We start from the raw sequence: 17,103 nt of genomic DNA, 5'->3' as shown, positions 1-17,103 counted from the left end.
AAAGCGTTTTGCTTCCTTTTCATGACGTTTTTTCTCTTTTCTGTGGTGCACTTTTAAAAAAATATATATTTTATTGATTTTTTTACAGAGAGGAAGGTAGAAGGATAGAGAGTTAGAAACATCAATGAGAGAGAAACATTGATCAGCTGCCTCCTGCACACCCCCTACCGGGGATGTCCCCGCAACCAAGGTACATGCCCTTGACCGGAATCGAACCAGGGACCCTTCAGTGCACGTCCCCCGGTCGCCAACGCTCTATCCACTGAGCCCAACCGGTCAGGGCTGTGGTGCACTTTTGACTCCGGCCCTGATTTCCCAGGCCCACGTGTATCCTGTTTCTGCACCCCAGGGGCGGGGCAAAGCGGGCGAGCATGCGCGGTAGCGGCCTCAGGCCTGCCCCCTGACCAACGGGAGCGCGCTTGTCCTGCCCGAGCTTGCGCGGTAGCGCCCTCAGGCCTGCCCCCAAGAGCAGGATCCCGCTTGGCCTGCCCGGCTTGCCGTCTTCGCAGCCATGGCGGCTGCGTCGCTACCCGCGTGGCTGTTCCTGCAGCCGGGGGCCAGGACCCTGCGTGCCTTCTCCACCGCAGTGTCTCCGACCACTCTCCCCGGGAAGGCAAGCCCGCGTGAGTGTCTGCCGCGTCGCCTCCGGGCCCTGGGGGAGGTGAGAGGGCGGAATATCGGACCCGTGAAGGCCGCCGAGGTGGAACCTGCGCCGCCCGGGGGAGGCCGGGGTGTCCCTGTCCCTGTCCCTGTCCTCTGGCCGTGGCTCGCCTGGTGGGAAAGCCGTGCCTGTGGGTCTGCCCGCTGCCCGGGTGGCGCCCCATTCCTAGCCGCGGATTTCTGCGCTGGGGCCTCTGGGCGCCACCAGCCTGCCCCTCCCTCCCGCGACCCGCGCGCTTTGGTGCCCGTCCCCCGGTCGCCGGCACAGGTCTCTAGTGACTGCTCGGTAACGTTTCCAGGGAGTGTTGAACCTCCATTTTCTCCAGTGTTAAGGGAAACATATAGCTGTCCCAGGACAAACTGCAGCTCTGAATTCCAGGCCTAGCCATGCCGCCAAATGGGATGACCTTCATTCAAACAGACGTTGAGGTGACCTTTACTCAGAGATGGTAGGGATGCCTGGCGCCGTTCTCGCCCTGGAGGAATCGAGTGAAAAGGACATTTGTTAACGCAGACTGTTCAGTGTGAGGTGCCTAAACAGAAGCGAGAAGGGGGTAATGTGGGAGCATGGGGGAGGAGCCCGCGGGACGGGAGGAAAGCTCTGTCCGGTTACACCAGGTGCTATCCGCGCTGCCTTCTCGAAGATCTCTAACCTTAATACTACTCACAGCCCACTGAGGCCACCATCTCTCACTTCTGCAACTACACTACTTTCCTTTACTATTTCCGCTGTTGCTCCCTACATTGAATTCTCACAAAGGCCAGAGTGAGGTGTTCAAATAGCAAATCTTATCTTGCCACTCCCTTATTCAAAAATCTACAGGCAATTCTCATTGCTTTAAGATGAATGATAAATTCCTCAATGTATCATATTAGCCCTTAATAGTCTTAACACGTCTTTTTAAAAATACATATTTTATTGATTTTTTTACAGAGAAGAAGGGAGAGGGATAGAGAGTTAGAAACATCGAAAAGAGAGAAACATGGATCAGGTGCCTCCTGCACACTCCCTACTGGGGATGTGCCCGCAACCAAGGTACATGCCCTTGACTGGAATTGAACCTGGGACCCTTCAGTCTGCAGGCCGACTCTCTATCCACTGAGCCAAACCGGTTGGGGCTTAACACGTCTTTTTAATTTTTCATTTATTCTATAAATACTTGATTCCTACTGTGTGCTAGGCGATATTCTAGATACCGGGATAGAGCAAAAGTCCTTTACCTCTTGAAGATAACATACTTTGAGGGAAGTCAGACTATAAATAGATAAACAATGTCAGTACAATGTAAGGTAGCGATTAGTGCTTTGAAGAAAAATAAAGCAGGATGTTGAGAATGATGAATTGGAGTAGTGACTATAGGGTCAGATAAGATAAGATTGTCTGGAAAGATCTCACCTCCTTGGGGAAGTGACAGTTGAGCAGAGCACAGAACCATGCTGAGATGGGGAAAGAGCATTGCTGGCACAGGGAATTGCAAGTGCAGAGGCCCAGAAGTGAGAATAAGCTTATGGTGTGGTCAAGGAACAGAAAAAAGGCCAGCATGGCTGGAGCTAAGTGAGCAAAGAGGAGAGTTCTAGCATAAGAAAAGTAAGTAATGGCCTGATCTTGTAAAGGCTTATAGGCATTTGGCTTGGCTTGTATTTTAAGTTGAGGATCACACTGGAAGATGTTAAGCAGGGAAGTGATGCTGTGTGGAGAACCAACTTTAGGAGGGAAAGAGTGGAACTCAGCAGACCAGTTTGTAAGTTGCTGTAGTACAAGTGAGATGATGGTGATTTGGATTGAGGTAATTGTGGAGTAGATAGGTTGTTATGGTTGAATTTGGGACACATTTTGAAGGTAGAGCTAATGGGACTTATTGGTGGATTTGATATGGGGCTTGAGGAACAGTCTCCAGGAAGCATGTTAGATTTTTGTCCTGAATAATTGGATGAATGGCAGTACCACTTACAGGGATTGGGAAGACTGGAAGAAGAAAATCTAGAGCTCTGCCAATGAGGTGTTATATCTGAGATGTCTATCAAATATTTCTAGTCTCTTTTTCTCAGCGCACTCTCTGTTCTGCTCTGAAGTTTCAACCATATTAAATTTGTTTACTTTGATTTTCCATCTTCTCTTTCTCTAGAACATTTTTTCTCACTTGCCGGTTCCCAGGGCTACCTCCTGTTCATCCTTGATGTTTAGCTTAAAGTCAACTTCTTCAGGGAACTTCTTCCCCAACTATTTGACTAGGTTTGGTCCCCTGCTGTATGTTTCCATTAATATTTATCATTATTTATTGAAATTACTTGTGAAATAGTTGTCTTATTTTGATAGACTCTCCATTTTGTGGGAGTAAGAACTTTGTTTCTCTTGTTCTTTGCTGCCTTCCTAATTTCTAGTACACAATATCACTCTAAAACTTTTGAAGGAATAAACAAAATACCACTGAGGGATGAATAAGAATTTGTTACATGAAATGAAGTGGGGAGGTGGGAGGGAACAGAAGTCCAGCAGATGGGAGGGAAGCATATTCTAGGCAGAGAACATAAAGTTCAGAAAGACGGAAGGGAAGTTCCGTGTAGTTGTGGGACCTTGTGAAGGGGAATGAGGCTAGAGATGTGAAGAATGTGATGTGAGGTTCAGAGTCTGAAGAGTCTTGTGTGCTGTGCTAATCTCACAACTCTTGGTCCTTAGTTTTCTTGGCCATAAATGACTTCTAGATAAGGATAATGATAGTACTTACAGTTCTTGTGAAGAGTAAGATTAAATGAGGTAATGAAAAGCATTTAGCACAGCATCTAGCATGTGAAAGTGCTCAATAGATAAAGCTATTATTATTTTAGAATAGCAAAACAGTTATTTAGAGAGGCATAAGATAATATTTTAAAAGGTGTATTATTGTATGTAAGTAATCTGCCCTCTTCTACAGTTATGTGATTTATTAGGAATGGCTATGATTTTTGTTATTATAGCATTGGCAGTTCTAATATATAATAGAAAAGGAAAAATTTAATGATTTTCTTTTTGTTATTGTTGTTGGTAGAAAGACCAGAATAATTCCAAATATGAGCAGGTATACTTGAAATTAGAACCTTTCAAATCATTTATCTTTAAAGACACAAAATACTTATTTCTAACTAGATATTTTAACTTGGGGAAGTGAGTTTATTTGACTATGAACCTTAGAATTAATTGAAAAATTTTCTTTATGTAATGATTTCATATTATATTTTAATAAATGGAATTTTCTTAACTGTTTCTGACATTTCATTTTCATTAAGATGATTTTAGTCTCTGAGCTTACAGAAAATAGATTATTGTTTCTTTGTTACAGAATACTTTAAATTGTATTCAGATCATGGGATCACAATCAGTTGAATAACTGTAACTATTGTGTTGTCTTTTAGGTTCAACAGAAAGAACATCCAGGTTTGAAAGGCCACCAAGAAGAAAGGTGAACAATTAACATACTTTAATATATACTATCTTAATGGTTTCTGAAGTTCAAAAGAGAGGAAGATATTCATGATGAGGCAGGAGGGTACATCCCAAGAAAGGTTCATAAGGGGATGTTCACTTGGTGACTACCACAGTCTTGACTCTAGTCTTGGTCTGGTCTTTGTCAGTACCCTGAGAATGGATCATCTTTGAGAAATGGACTCACCCACATGTTCCCAGGAAATAGGTACCTAAACCAGAATATAGAATTATTTTTGGTGATGCTTGTAACAGTCATGTAGCATGAATATTACTAGTTTGTTCTCACTCTGTGGGCATCACTGTGGAGGAATCCAAATTATAAAGTCACCTGGCATGGAGTCAAAACAAAGGCATATTAGTTGGACATTAAATGGCATCAAATTATAATTGTCTAATGTAGTCATTTTCATAGGAATATTACCTGCTTCAGGACATGCTACACTAGTATTGCTTAGGTGGGTGTTGCCAGATTTTGCCTCTTTAAACTATATGCTGGTTATCCCTTCTATTGAATATATTATATACTAGAGGCCCAGTGCATGAAATTCATACATGAGTAGGGTCCCTAGTGGCTGCCAGCTGGGGCCTTCCTTCATTCCATGCTGCCCCCTGGTGGTCAGCACACGTCATAGCGAGCGATTGCACTCCCGGTCAGTCAAACTCCCAGGGGACACTTTGCATATTAGGCTTTTATATATATACTAGAGGCCCGGTGCACGAAATTTGTGCACAGGAGGGGGGGTGTCCCTCAGCCCAGCCTGCACCCTCTCCAATCTGGCACCCCTCAAGGGGTTGGGACTAAATGGGCAGTTGGATATCCCTCTCACAATCCAGGACTGCTGGCTCCCAACCGCTCGCCTGCCTGCCTGCCTGCCTGATTGCCCCTAACCAGTTCTGCCATGTCAGCCTGATCACCCCCTAACCACTCCCCTGCCAGGCTGATCGACGCCTAACTGCTCCCGTGCTGGCCTGATTGCCCCTAACAGCCCTCCCCTGCTGGCCTGGTCAGCCCTCACTGCCCTCCCCTGCCGGCCCGATTGCCCCTAACTGACCTCCCCTGCCGGCCTGGTCACCCCTAACTGCCCTCCCCTGCCAGCCTGGTCGCCCCCAACTGCCCTCCCCTGCCGGCCTGGTCGCCCCTATCTGCCCTCTCCTGCAGGCCTGGTCTCCCCCAACTGCCCTCCCCTGCAGGCATTGTCCCTCCCAACTGCCCTCCCTTGCAGGCCTGGTCCCTCCCAACTATCCTCCCCTGCTGGCCTGATCACCCACAACTGCCCTCCCCTGCTGGCCATCTTGTGTCCACATGGGGCGGCCATCTTTTGTGTTGGAATGATAGTCAATTTGCATATTACCTCTTTATTATATAGGATATATATGTGTGTGTATATATATAGATATGTAGATATATAGATATAGATATAGGTAGAGATTGTGATTGACTAAGCTATCATGTAGTTATTCCCTGGGCCTAGAAGGTATATAATTTCTTATTATGTATTTATTCAGTTAGTTTAACCTTAATTTACTTATTTCCAAGTTCTCAATGTCACCTCATGCTCACTTCCATCAAAGGAGTTTTAAAAATTTTTTCAAAATATATTGTTATTCACCTCCTTCATAAATAAAATGTAAAAACTTTGCTAAAAGTCTATGTAAATAAATAAGATAGATACGCTTTTAGTGATGGAAGTTGTATTAAAGGTGTTATCCCTCTTGCCCCAGAGAGTTTAAGGAAACAGTACAAAAATATTTAGGTAGATTTGGTATTTTTTCATTTGAACAGCAACTTTGTGGAAGGTCAGATTTTAACTGGGTTGCAATTCTGCTAGTGTTTCTCTTAATTGCATGTTTTCTTTTGCTTTAAAATTAAAATACGTGTTTATATTTAAAATATTAAACTGTTTTATGTTTCTTAGGCACTTCCTCCCAGGACAGAGAAAATGGCTGTTGACCAGGACTGGCCTAGTGTCTACCCTGTTGCAGCACCATTTAAGCCCTCTGCAGTACCTCTTCCTGTACGAATGGGTTACCCAGTAAAAATGGGGGTGCCCATGGCAAAGGAGGGAAATCTAGAACTTTTAAAGGTAAGATAAATTACTGATTTATTGACTAAGACCTCTGTTCAAATAAATAGTGATCATCCTCCCACTGCCTTTACTCCTCTTATATTTCAAGGTTTAGTGTATAGCAGCTTCTTGTGGGTTTTTTAATTTTAAAAAAATATGTTTTTATTGATTTTAGAGACAGAGGAAAGGGGAGGGAGAGAGAGATAGAAGCACTGATGAGAGAGGAACTTCAGCCTCCCACTGGGGATCAAGCCCACAACCTGGGCATGTGCCCTGATCAGGAATCAAACCAGTGACCTCTTGGTGCATGGGTCAACTCTCAACCACTGAGCCACACCAGCTGGGCTTGTGTTTGATTTAAAATTTTTTCTCATGTAATAATGGATGCTATATTTTGATTATCTGTGGTAAAAAAAAAAAAAAAAAAAAACCAACACAAAAAAACCCTCAAAAGAATCCTAGGCATTTAAGAATGTAACGTGCCCTAGCTGGGTTGGCTCGGTGGATAGTGTCAGCCCACAGACTGAAGGATCCTGGGTTCAATTCCGGTCAAGGGTGTGTACCTCAGTTGCAGGCTGCAGGCTGGATCCTTGGCCCCAGGTTGGGGTAGGTACGGGAGGCAACCAGTAGATGTGTCTCTCTCATATCAATGTTTTTTTCTCTCTGTCTCTCCCCCTCCCTTCCATTCCGTCTAAAAAGCAATCCTATATAATAAAAGGCTAATATGCAAATCAACCAAACTGCAGAATGACCAGTCATTATGACAACGCACTGACCACCAGGGGGCAGACGCTCAACACAGGAGCTGTTCCCTGGTGGTCAGTGCGCTCCCACAAGGGGAGTGCCACTCAGCCAGAAGCCGGGCTCATGGCTGGTGAGTGCAGCAGCGGTGGCAAAGGCCTCTCCCGCCTCTGTGGCAGTGCTAAGGATATCTGACTGACTGCTTAAGCCATCAGCCTGACATCCCCCGAGGGCTCTCAGATGCAAGAGGGCGCAGGCCGGGCTGAGGGACCGCCCCCCCCACCCAAGTGCACAAATTTTGTGCACCAGGCCTCTAGTAGAAAAATATCCTCAGGTGAGGATTAAAAAAAAAAAAAAAAGAATGCCATTAATTGGTCCTATGGTTTCCCTTTGGCTTTTTCTTTTCTACTAGAGGCCCGGTGCACGAAACTCATGCACGGGGGGCAGCGGGGTCCCTCAGCCAGGCCTGCATCCTCTCCAATCTGGGACCCCTCAGGGGATGTCCGACTGCTAGTTTCGGCCTGATCCCATGGGCCTAAACCAGCAATTGGATATCCCTCTCGCAATCTGGGACGGCTGGCTCCTAACTGCTCACCTGCCTGCCTGCCCCTGCTGGCCTGATTACCCCTAATTGCTGTCCCCTGCCAGCCTGATCGCCCCTAACTGCTCTCCCTTGCTGGCCTGATTGCCCCTAACCGCCTCTGCCTTGGCCTCCGCCACTGTGGCTTTGTCCAGAAGACGTCCGGTCTAATTAGCATATTACCCTTTTATTAGTATAGATTGTATCTTTTCTGTATTGTACCTTTCAAATGGAACTAAGTGAAATAATCTAATTTGAGATTGAGAACTGGGGATTGGGGTGAAGGTTTCACTTTTTCTGTTCCAAAAGGTAGAATATTATTTAATATTATTGTTACTGTCCTTAAACTTTACTGCTTGAAGCAAAATAGGTCATATTAAATGCCTCATTTGGTAGCATCCACAGTAATTTATAAACTAAGTTTTTAAAAAATATATAAGTATGCTTAGTCTGAGAATGCATATCTTAGATGGTTTCCTTTTACATACCATGGAATTATCATTAACAAACTTTTCCATTAAATGAGAGTCTTTTTGAAAAACAAAAAAAATTTTGATGAAAGGTGATGGTGAAAAATGAAATGGTAATATGGAGAAGAGGTTATCTGCTACTGAATGCAGGGGTAAATGAAATTTGGAAATGGGAATGTTTTAAGAAAACAAACATTGCAGAAACAAATGTTTCCTTCTAATGAAAGAGAAGTGAACTTAGTTTAAAGAAAAGTCTTCAGAAAATAATCATAGGTGAGAGAGGGTAGCAATATGTTTGTAATAATGCTACTGATTGTGAATGGCATTTTAATAAACATAGGAATCCAAACATTTAATGTATACCATCCCTTTTAAGAATCACCTGTATACTTCATCCAATGAAGTGGTTCATTTCTAGTGAGTGCCATTAGATAAGTTTATTAACTGAGCTAATATATGCAAAGTGCATAGAACAGTAGCTATATAAATGTTATGTAAGCATTAGCTGTTATTTTTTTCCTTTTATGATTTTAAGATTATATTTTTTTGTTTCAAAAATAAAAGTATAGAAAAATGAAGCCACCTACTCCATAGTCCCAATTTTCATTGACTATTTTCTCTTGATTTTCTGATCAACACTTAAGATTCTATGCATAATGTTTGAAGTAACTTTCTGCTTGTTCAAATCTTTCTTTCCAAATGAGTCTATTTAACTAAAATTTCTCTTAAATTGCTTAACATTATTCAAGAAATATATAGTAAATGTAATTATTTATTTGAAGGAATTAAATCTCTGACTTTTCCCAAACTTCTAATTGGCCCTGTGAATGATTAGGTGGGCTCTTAATAGATCATCATATAGTATATATTTCCAACTTCATTAAATTGTTTGGTTAAGGTTTGCTAGCTTCATTTATTCATTCAGTTCTAAAATGTCTATTAAGTACAAAGTGGAAAATGTATCACAGTGCTATGTAATCCCGGGGAATTAGGATGATTAAATAATAATCTGTGTCCTTTCAGTTCTGTGAGGGAAATATGTACACCTGTAGATTCATGGCAGGAAGAATACTATATAAATGATGTTAATTTTTTCCACTGTTGTCATTTTAAAATACTTGGTACTGAATCTATATATTAAGGAATTTCCTTTTTGTTATTGTTGGTTAACCTTCACCTGAGGATATTTTTTCCATTGATTTTTAGAGAGTGGAAGGGAGGGGGAGAGATAGAGAGAGAGAAACATTAATGTGAGACACATCCTTTGGTTCTCTTGCACGTGCCCTGATCTGGGCCAGGGATTGAACCTGCAACGGAGGTATATGCCCTTTACCAGAATTGAACCCGAGATCCTTCAGTCCACAGGCCAACACTCTAACCACTGAGCAAAACTGGCTAAGGCAGGAATTTATTTCTTGAAATTCACAACACCTGTGACAATTAATATTGTAAGAAACTACCTCATTTTATTTATGATAAGGCTTGTTGAGCTTATAATTTAGGTGTATGAGCAAATTATCTTTTTTCATGTTTTTAAGACAATTGGCTAATTTATCCTTTAAATTTCTCTACTTTAGATCCCCAATTTTTTGCATTTGACTCCTGTAGCAATTAAAAAGCATTGTGAAGCTCTTAAAGGTAAGTGGTTATTTTGTAACATAATTGACTTTGAACACAAAATTAAGAATCTCATTTCTAATGATAAAGGGGATTCATCAAGAGGATACAATGTTTGTAAATATTTATGCACCCAACATTGGAGCACCTAAATATGTAAAGCAATATTAACAGAACTGAAGGGAGAAATAGACAGCAATACAATAATAGAAGGGGACTTCACTACCCTACTTTCAACAATAGATAGGTCATCCAGCCAGAAGAAAATAAGGAAATGTTGGACTTAAACTACACATTAGATCAGATGGACTTAACATTTATGGAACACGCCATTCAATAGCAGCTGAATACACTTTCTCCTCAAATGCACATGAAAAATTATCCAGAATAGATCATTTTAGGCCACAAAACAAGTCTTAATAACTTAAGAAGACTGAAATCATATCAAGCAATTTCTCTGACTATAGTGGTATGAAACTAGAAATCAATTACAAGAAGAAAACTGGAAAATTCACAACTACATGGAGATTAAACAACATGCCCTGAACAAACAGTGGGTCAAAGAAGAAATGAAAATGGAAACACAACATACCAAGCCTTATGAGATTTAGCAAAAGCAGTTCTAAGAGGGAAGTTTATAGCAATAAATGCCTAGATTAAGAAACAAGAAAAATCTCAAATAACCTAACTTTACACCTTAAGGAACTAGAAAAAGAAAGACAAACTAAGCCCAAAGTTAGTAGAAGAAAGGAAATAACAAAGATCAGAGTGGAAAGAAGTGAAATAGAGACTAAAAAAGACAATAGAAAAGATAAATGAAACTAAAGCTGGTTTTTTGAAAGGAAGTGAAAGTGGAAACATTTTAACTGATAACATAGAACTACAAAGGATCATAAAAGACTACTGTGAATAATTAATTAATTATACACCAACAAATTGGAAAGTGTAGAAGAAATGAATAAATTCCTAGAAACGTTTAAAGTGCCGTGAATGAACCATGATGAAGTAGAAAGTCTGAACAGACTGATTACTAGTAGGAAGATTGAATCAGAAATCAAAACCCTTCCAACAAAAAAAAGGCCAGAACCTGATAGCTTTATTGGTGAATTCTAAACATTTAAACAAGAATTAATACCAATTCTTCTCAAACTCTTCCAAAATATAGAAGAGGTGGGAACATTTTCAAATCCATTTTACAAGGCCAGCATTACCTGACACCAAAGCCAGACAAGAACTCTGCAAGGAAGAAAATTACAAGCCAATATCTCTGATGAATATAGATGCAAAAGTCCTCAACAAAATAGTAGCACACTGAATTCAGCAGTACATTAAAAGGATCATACACCGTGATTTAGTGGGATTTATTCCAGGGATGGAAAGATGGTTCAGCATCTGCAAATCAGTGTGATAACACCACATTAACAAAATAAAGGATAAAAATTATATAATTATTTCAATAGATGTAGAAAAAGCATTTGATTAAATTCAACATCCTTTGATGAGAAAGATTCTCAACAAACTATATACTTCAACATAATGAAGGCACAACTAATATTATACTCTGAGTAAAAAGCTGAAAGCATTTTTTCTAAGTTCAGGACAATATAAGGACAAGTCACTTTTATTCAACATAGAAGTTTTAGCCAGAGCATTTAGATAAGAAAAAGAAAGACATCGAATCATAAAAGAAGTAAAATTGTCTCTAATTGTAGATTACATGATGTTGTATATAGAAAACCCTAAAGACTTCACCCGAAAACTGTTAGAACTAATAAATTCAGTAAAATCACAGGATACAAAATCAATTGTGTTTCTATATACTAACAATGAATTGGCAGAAAGAAATTAAGAAAATCTCATTTACATAAAAAAGAATAAAATACTTAGTAATAAGTTTAATCAAGGAAGTGAAAGATCTATGCACCAATATGAAAGAAACTGAAGAAGATACAAATAAATGGGAAGATAGTCTGCTCCGGGATTGGAAGAATTAATATTGTTAAAATGCCCATACTGTCTCTATAGATTCAGTGTAAGTTCTATAAAAATTCCAATGGCATTTTTCACAGAAATAGAAATAAACAATACTAAGATTTGTGTGGAACCATAAAAGAACCTGAATAACCAAAGCAACCTTAAGAAGAACAAAGATTTCAAATTGTATTACAAAGTTGTCGTAATTAAAACAGTATGTTTGTTATTGGTATAAAAAACAGATCATTGGAACAGAATGAAGAGCCCAGAAATAAACCCACTCATGTATGGTCAATTAATTTTTATGACAAAGGGACCAAGAATATACAATGGGAAAAGGATAGTTTCTTCAATAAATGATGTTAAGAAAACTGGGTAGCTACATGCAAAGGAATAAAACTGGACCCTATCTTACACCTAACAGGAGAATCAACTCAAAATGAATTGAAGACTTGAATGTAACACCTGAAACTGTATCTTCCACATGCATGGAGCTAAGGACAAAGAACTTTTTTTTTTGCTCATGGTTTTATGTATGCTCTCATAATAAGTACATATTCCAATTTCTGATCTCATTTGCATTGGACTGTATCTAGAATAAGCAAATTTGAATTGTTTTAGGTTCACGGCTATTAGTGATAGAATGTGTAGTTTAATTTAATAGTTAGTACCTTTGTGCCCTAGCTGGTATGGCTCAGTGGATAGAGCATCAGCCTAAGGATTGAAGGGGCCCTGGTTTCGATTCCAGTGAAGAGCACATGCCTGGGTTGTGGGCTGGATCCCCAGTAGCAGGTGTGCACGAGGCAGCCAATCAATGATTCTCTCTCATCATAGATGTTGCTCTCTCTCTCCCTCTCCCTTCCTCTCTAAAATCAATAAAAATATATTTTTAAAAAAAAAGGTATTAGGAAGAAGAGATAAAGAGGTCTTGAAAAGTAGGAATAATTATCTTACTCTTGAGGTGAGGGAAGAAAGAAAATCTCTTCTATTTCCTCTCATTTATATAGTGTTCTGTTTTGGGACATTAGGGTGATTTTCAATCCCTTTCGGTTATATGTTTCTGTATCCATTAGTGACTGACACTTACAAATTTGTGCTCATTGGAACAAATCATATATCACTTTTTGAATCCTTTGTAAGTCCAGGTGACAAATGCATTACACTGATAAATTGCATTTTTTAAAACATTTTTAAGTGTGCATTTATAATTTGGAGACTGATCGTTGTAATGAGATATTTCTAAAGTGCTTTATAATTTTTAAATGTAAGGCTTTCATACAGCACATTCGGAAGAGTAGCATTATATTTTACAGTGCTTTTGAGTGTTTTAATCTTTCCTTAATTTTGCCTTTATACTTCTGCCAGCTTCTGGATGTAGATTGTATCTTCCAAATAACTCAAAGGCTTTTCAAATATTTCTTCTCAGTTTTCTTTCAAAGTAGGTCAGTTTAGATTTTATATCTAACTTGCAGATGGAAAATCTGAAGTACAGGAAAGTTAGGTAATTTACCAAAATTTTAATAATCAGTGGCAGAAGTTAAGTAAAAAACCAAGGTTTCCTGAAGTCTAGTCATTACTCTACCTATCAGATGAATAAAGGCTAATAGAGGCCTATTAGGTACTTTCCAGTTGGCTGCATTCTTTTAAACATGTAATCAGGTCATTTAATATAAAGGCTGTAATTATCATCTGGTGATTGAAATGACTTATTCAGAGTTTTAAAAAAAGATTCAGTACAAACTCAGAAACCCATAAAATTCCCCAAACTAGTCTCTCTTATTAAGTACTTGCTTGGCAGTGTTGCATCTTATAGTGTAGGATGTTGGAATTAGTCCATGATAGGAGTGAAATTACCTCAGTAATCTTATTCATTTTGTTTAAATGTCAAATTGTTCTTTATTTTTTTTAATCCTCACCCAAGGATATTTTTTCATTGATTTTTAGATAGAGTGGAAGGGAGAGGGAGAGACAGAAAGACCAATGTTAGAGAGACATCGATTGGTTGCCTCCCGCATGCCCCCAATTAGGACCAGGAGCCTGCAACAGAGGTACATGCCCTCGATCGGAATCAAACCTGGGACCCTTCAGTCTGCAGGCTGACACTCTCCACTGAGCCAAACTGGCTAGGGCTCAAATTGTTCTTAATTGCAAAGATATTTTTCCCTTCCAGGTGTCTGAATATTGATCTCTCTTAAACAGGGTGTTTAGGGAATGGTATGAGCTGTATACACTTATTTGCTAACATATAGTTAGTCCCAGATCTTGGAAAGTCTCTAACCCAAAATGACATTTTGCTGACTCTGATATTAAAGCCTAAAAGGGGGCTAAATAAAATACCTACTATAAGAAAATTGTGAGCTTGGGGAAAGTGTTGTTGGCAAAGGACCTTTCACTGTTCCTTAGACCATCATCTAGAAGAGCTCCCATGTTTGCCTGTGATTGTGACCAGTCTCTCTTGCAGTCCTGCTTTTATAGAGAAAGCAGGGATCTCTGAGGTCTAATATGTTTGACCTATGGAACCAACTACTTTTAGCTATTCTTAGAATGAGGCTGTTTAAGGAATGAGATTTCCATTGAGGGGAACCTGATAGTGCCTGGAGTTTGCATCCCAAGCTTGAGCCCTCCCTCTATCACCTAACTTAATAGGAATAGGGCACAATGAAATCCTCTACCTACCTGAGGAGTCCCTCATTACTGAAAGCTGTGAGAAGCTGGGAGCTATTTCCTTTCCTTCTAAGGTTGTTGTTTTGTTTTTTCCTCCGCAGTTGATGCCCAAGTTTATACCTCTGTGTTGTGGAGATAGATGGTGGGTCATGTTTCCACTGCTTAGAATTTCTTATGGTGACCCAGGTCTCAGACCCACTTCCACCTCCTCTCTAGGCTAGCTGTCTTGCCTGAAAATAAGGACAAGTCTGTACCTCTTTAACATTTAGTCACAGTGGCTCAGAAATCACATAAAAGAAACATGAATTACAATAAGGACCCATTTAAGGATGACCTAGGCTTTTGGATAAAACAGGCCCTATTCAACTCAATATCTGAAAGACTGTTGACCATATCTGGGTTTTCTCTGAGAGCTTTTTCAGAGCTTCTTTTAAATCCCTCCAGCTATCTTTAGTAATCTTCATTTGGAAGTGAATAATATCTATTGCCTTTTCAAAAATAGTATTGCTCTGGGCCCTCTGAACTGTATGGTGTTAGTTGGTGAGGAGGAATTAAAACAGGTATGTGCAAAGCTATAATAAGCTTCTATCAAGTCACAGTTCCTTTTTAACTCAACAAACTGCTCCCCACCAAACCTGAACTATTCACATCATTCTCTTAATTAAATTCCCTAATATGATTCACCTAAGAAGAAAAGGGATGAGAGTTGATGATACATCTATGAAGTCCAGAGTAGAATCTATTCTTCCATTTCATGTAAACTGAGAGTGATCTCGCTCAGTAATTTGGTTTTGTCTGGTAGCATGCATTACAATGAGAATTTACTTGCAAAATTATAATTGAGATAATTTTTTTTAATTTTCAGATTTCTGCACTGAGTGGCCAGCTGCACTAGACAGTGATGAAAAATGTGAGAAGCATTTTCCAATTGAAATTGACACAGCTGATTATGTTTCAGCAGGACCATCTATTCGAAACCCCAAAGCACGAGTAGTAACCTTAAGGGTAAGAGATGGTTAAAACTGATACATATTTATTATAGAAAATTTAAACAATATAATAGTGTTTGAAGTATAAAATAAAATTACCTGTAATTCCACTACTTATAAGTAACCACTGTTGACTGTGACAGCTCAATTTAGTGTATGTGCAATCCACCTTTTGTATATTAATGGGATGATACGTATTTTTCATTTAGTAATATGAATTTAAAATTTCCCAAAGATATTAAAAATTCTTTTATGTTGTATTTAACTAGAGGCCTAGTGCACGAAAATCTGTGCACTCGGGGTGTCTCTCAGCCCAGCCTGTGCCCTCTTGCAGTCCGGGAGTCCTCAGGGGATGTCTGACTGATGGCTTAGACCTGCTCCTGGAGCAGGCCTAAGCTGCAGTCTGACCTCCCTCTGTAGGAGGCGACTGGGCAGGCCAATCAGGGGACAGCACCGGCTGGCAAGTGGTCAGCCCCACCCCGTGCATTGCCCCTCCGCGCCCCCATCCTCCTTGCCCCCCGTTCCCCCCTTGCCCCCCCCCCCCCCCCGCCATCTCCATCCCCTTTCTCTGTCCGCTGGCATGCGCCTTGGCTGGCCTGATGCCACCTGCTCACTGGCTCTGCCCCCTGCTGACTGGTAGTTCCACTGTTCAGTCGATTTGCATATTACACTTTTATTATATAGGATAACTGCATAAGATAGCATATGTTGTGTACCAAGATAGTGTTTGAAGCTGGAATGCAGTGTTGATTTAACAGACATGGTCCTTTTTCTGAGACTGAAATGGAAGATACAAACAAGTAATTTCACAACATAGATCTACCATAATTTGTTTAAATTATCCCTATTATGGGACCTTTAGACTGGTTTTGATATATATTGTAAAAGTTTTTTTGATTATATATTGTAAATTCCTGCAGGAAATGTAACAAATATAACACTAGCAGGTTGTGAGAAAGCCTGTTTTTCTATACCCTCACCAACCTAGGTATTATTATTACCTATCAATTTTATAGGTAAAAAATATATCTTTTATTTAAAATTTGTGTCTGAATTCTAATGAGGGTAAGAAGTTATTCCTTTGTGAAAGCTTTTTTTGGGGGGTCATTTGCCCGTTTTGATGGTGTTTTGACTTTTTATACTAATTTTTTCTTTTTATTAGCAGCTTATTTGAGATATAATTCACATACTATGGACTTTACCGTTTTAAAGTGTACAACTCAGTGGTTTTTAGTATATTCACAGAGTTGTGCAACCATCACCAAATTTTCATCACCATAAAAAGAAACCCCATTTCCATTATCAGTCATTCCTCATTATCCCTCTTCTTCCCCACCCCCAAGACCCTGTTAACTACTAATGTACTTTCCGTCCCTGTGGATTTGCCTACTCTTGACATTTCATATAATTGAATCATACAATATGATTTTGGTTTGCATTTCCCTAATAATTAATGATGTTGAACATTTTTTTCATGCTTATTGACCATTTGTATATTTTCTTTGGAGAAATGCTATTTAAATCCTTTGCCCATTTTTTAATTGAGTAATTTTTGTTTTCATTGTTCAGTGTGTTTTTTATATATTCTGGATACCAGTTCTTTATCAGACATATATCTTGCAGATATTTTCTCCCATTCAACGGGCTGTCATCTCACATTCTTGGTGGTGTCTTTTTAAGAACAGAAGTTTCTATTTTTATGAAGTCTAGTGTATGTATTTTTTTTTTTTTTTTGGTGTTGTGCTTTTAGTGCCATATGTAAGAAACCGTTGTATAAGTCAGAGTCATGAAGATTGAGTCCAATGTTTTCTTCTAAGAATTTTATAGTTTTTCTCTTACATTTAGGTATATGAATTACTTTAAATTAATTTTTGTATAT

At 39.6% G+C, this 17,103-nt stretch overlaps 1 protein-coding gene across 1 annotated transcript in view; it reads left to right on the top strand.

The window, feature by feature from the left end:
- Positions 1-397: 397 nt before the first annotated feature.
- MRPS35 (mitochondrial ribosomal protein S35) overlaps positions 398-17,103 on the top strand; it is a 32,042-nt gene continuing 15,336 nt past the window's right edge. The window contains exons 1-5 of the mRNA XM_080658975.1: positions 398-623; positions 4,051-4,097; positions 6,040-6,207; positions 9,558-9,618; positions 15,101-15,240. Coding sequence (XP_080515101.1) covers positions 512-623; positions 4,051-4,097; positions 6,040-6,207; positions 9,558-9,618; positions 15,101-15,240 — 528 coding nt within the window. The 5' untranslated portion in view covers positions 398-511. The remainder of the gene's footprint in view (positions 624-4,050; positions 4,098-6,039; positions 6,208-9,557; positions 9,619-15,100; positions 15,241-17,103) is intronic.

Source organism: Plecotus auritus, assembly GCF_963455305.1.
Source record: "Plecotus auritus genome assembly, chromosome: 3".
In the NCBI taxonomy this organism is placed as follows: Eukaryota; Metazoa; Chordata; class Mammalia; order Chiroptera; family Vespertilionidae; genus Plecotus; species Plecotus auritus.
This window is presented reverse-complemented; position numbering and strand designations above follow the sequence as displayed.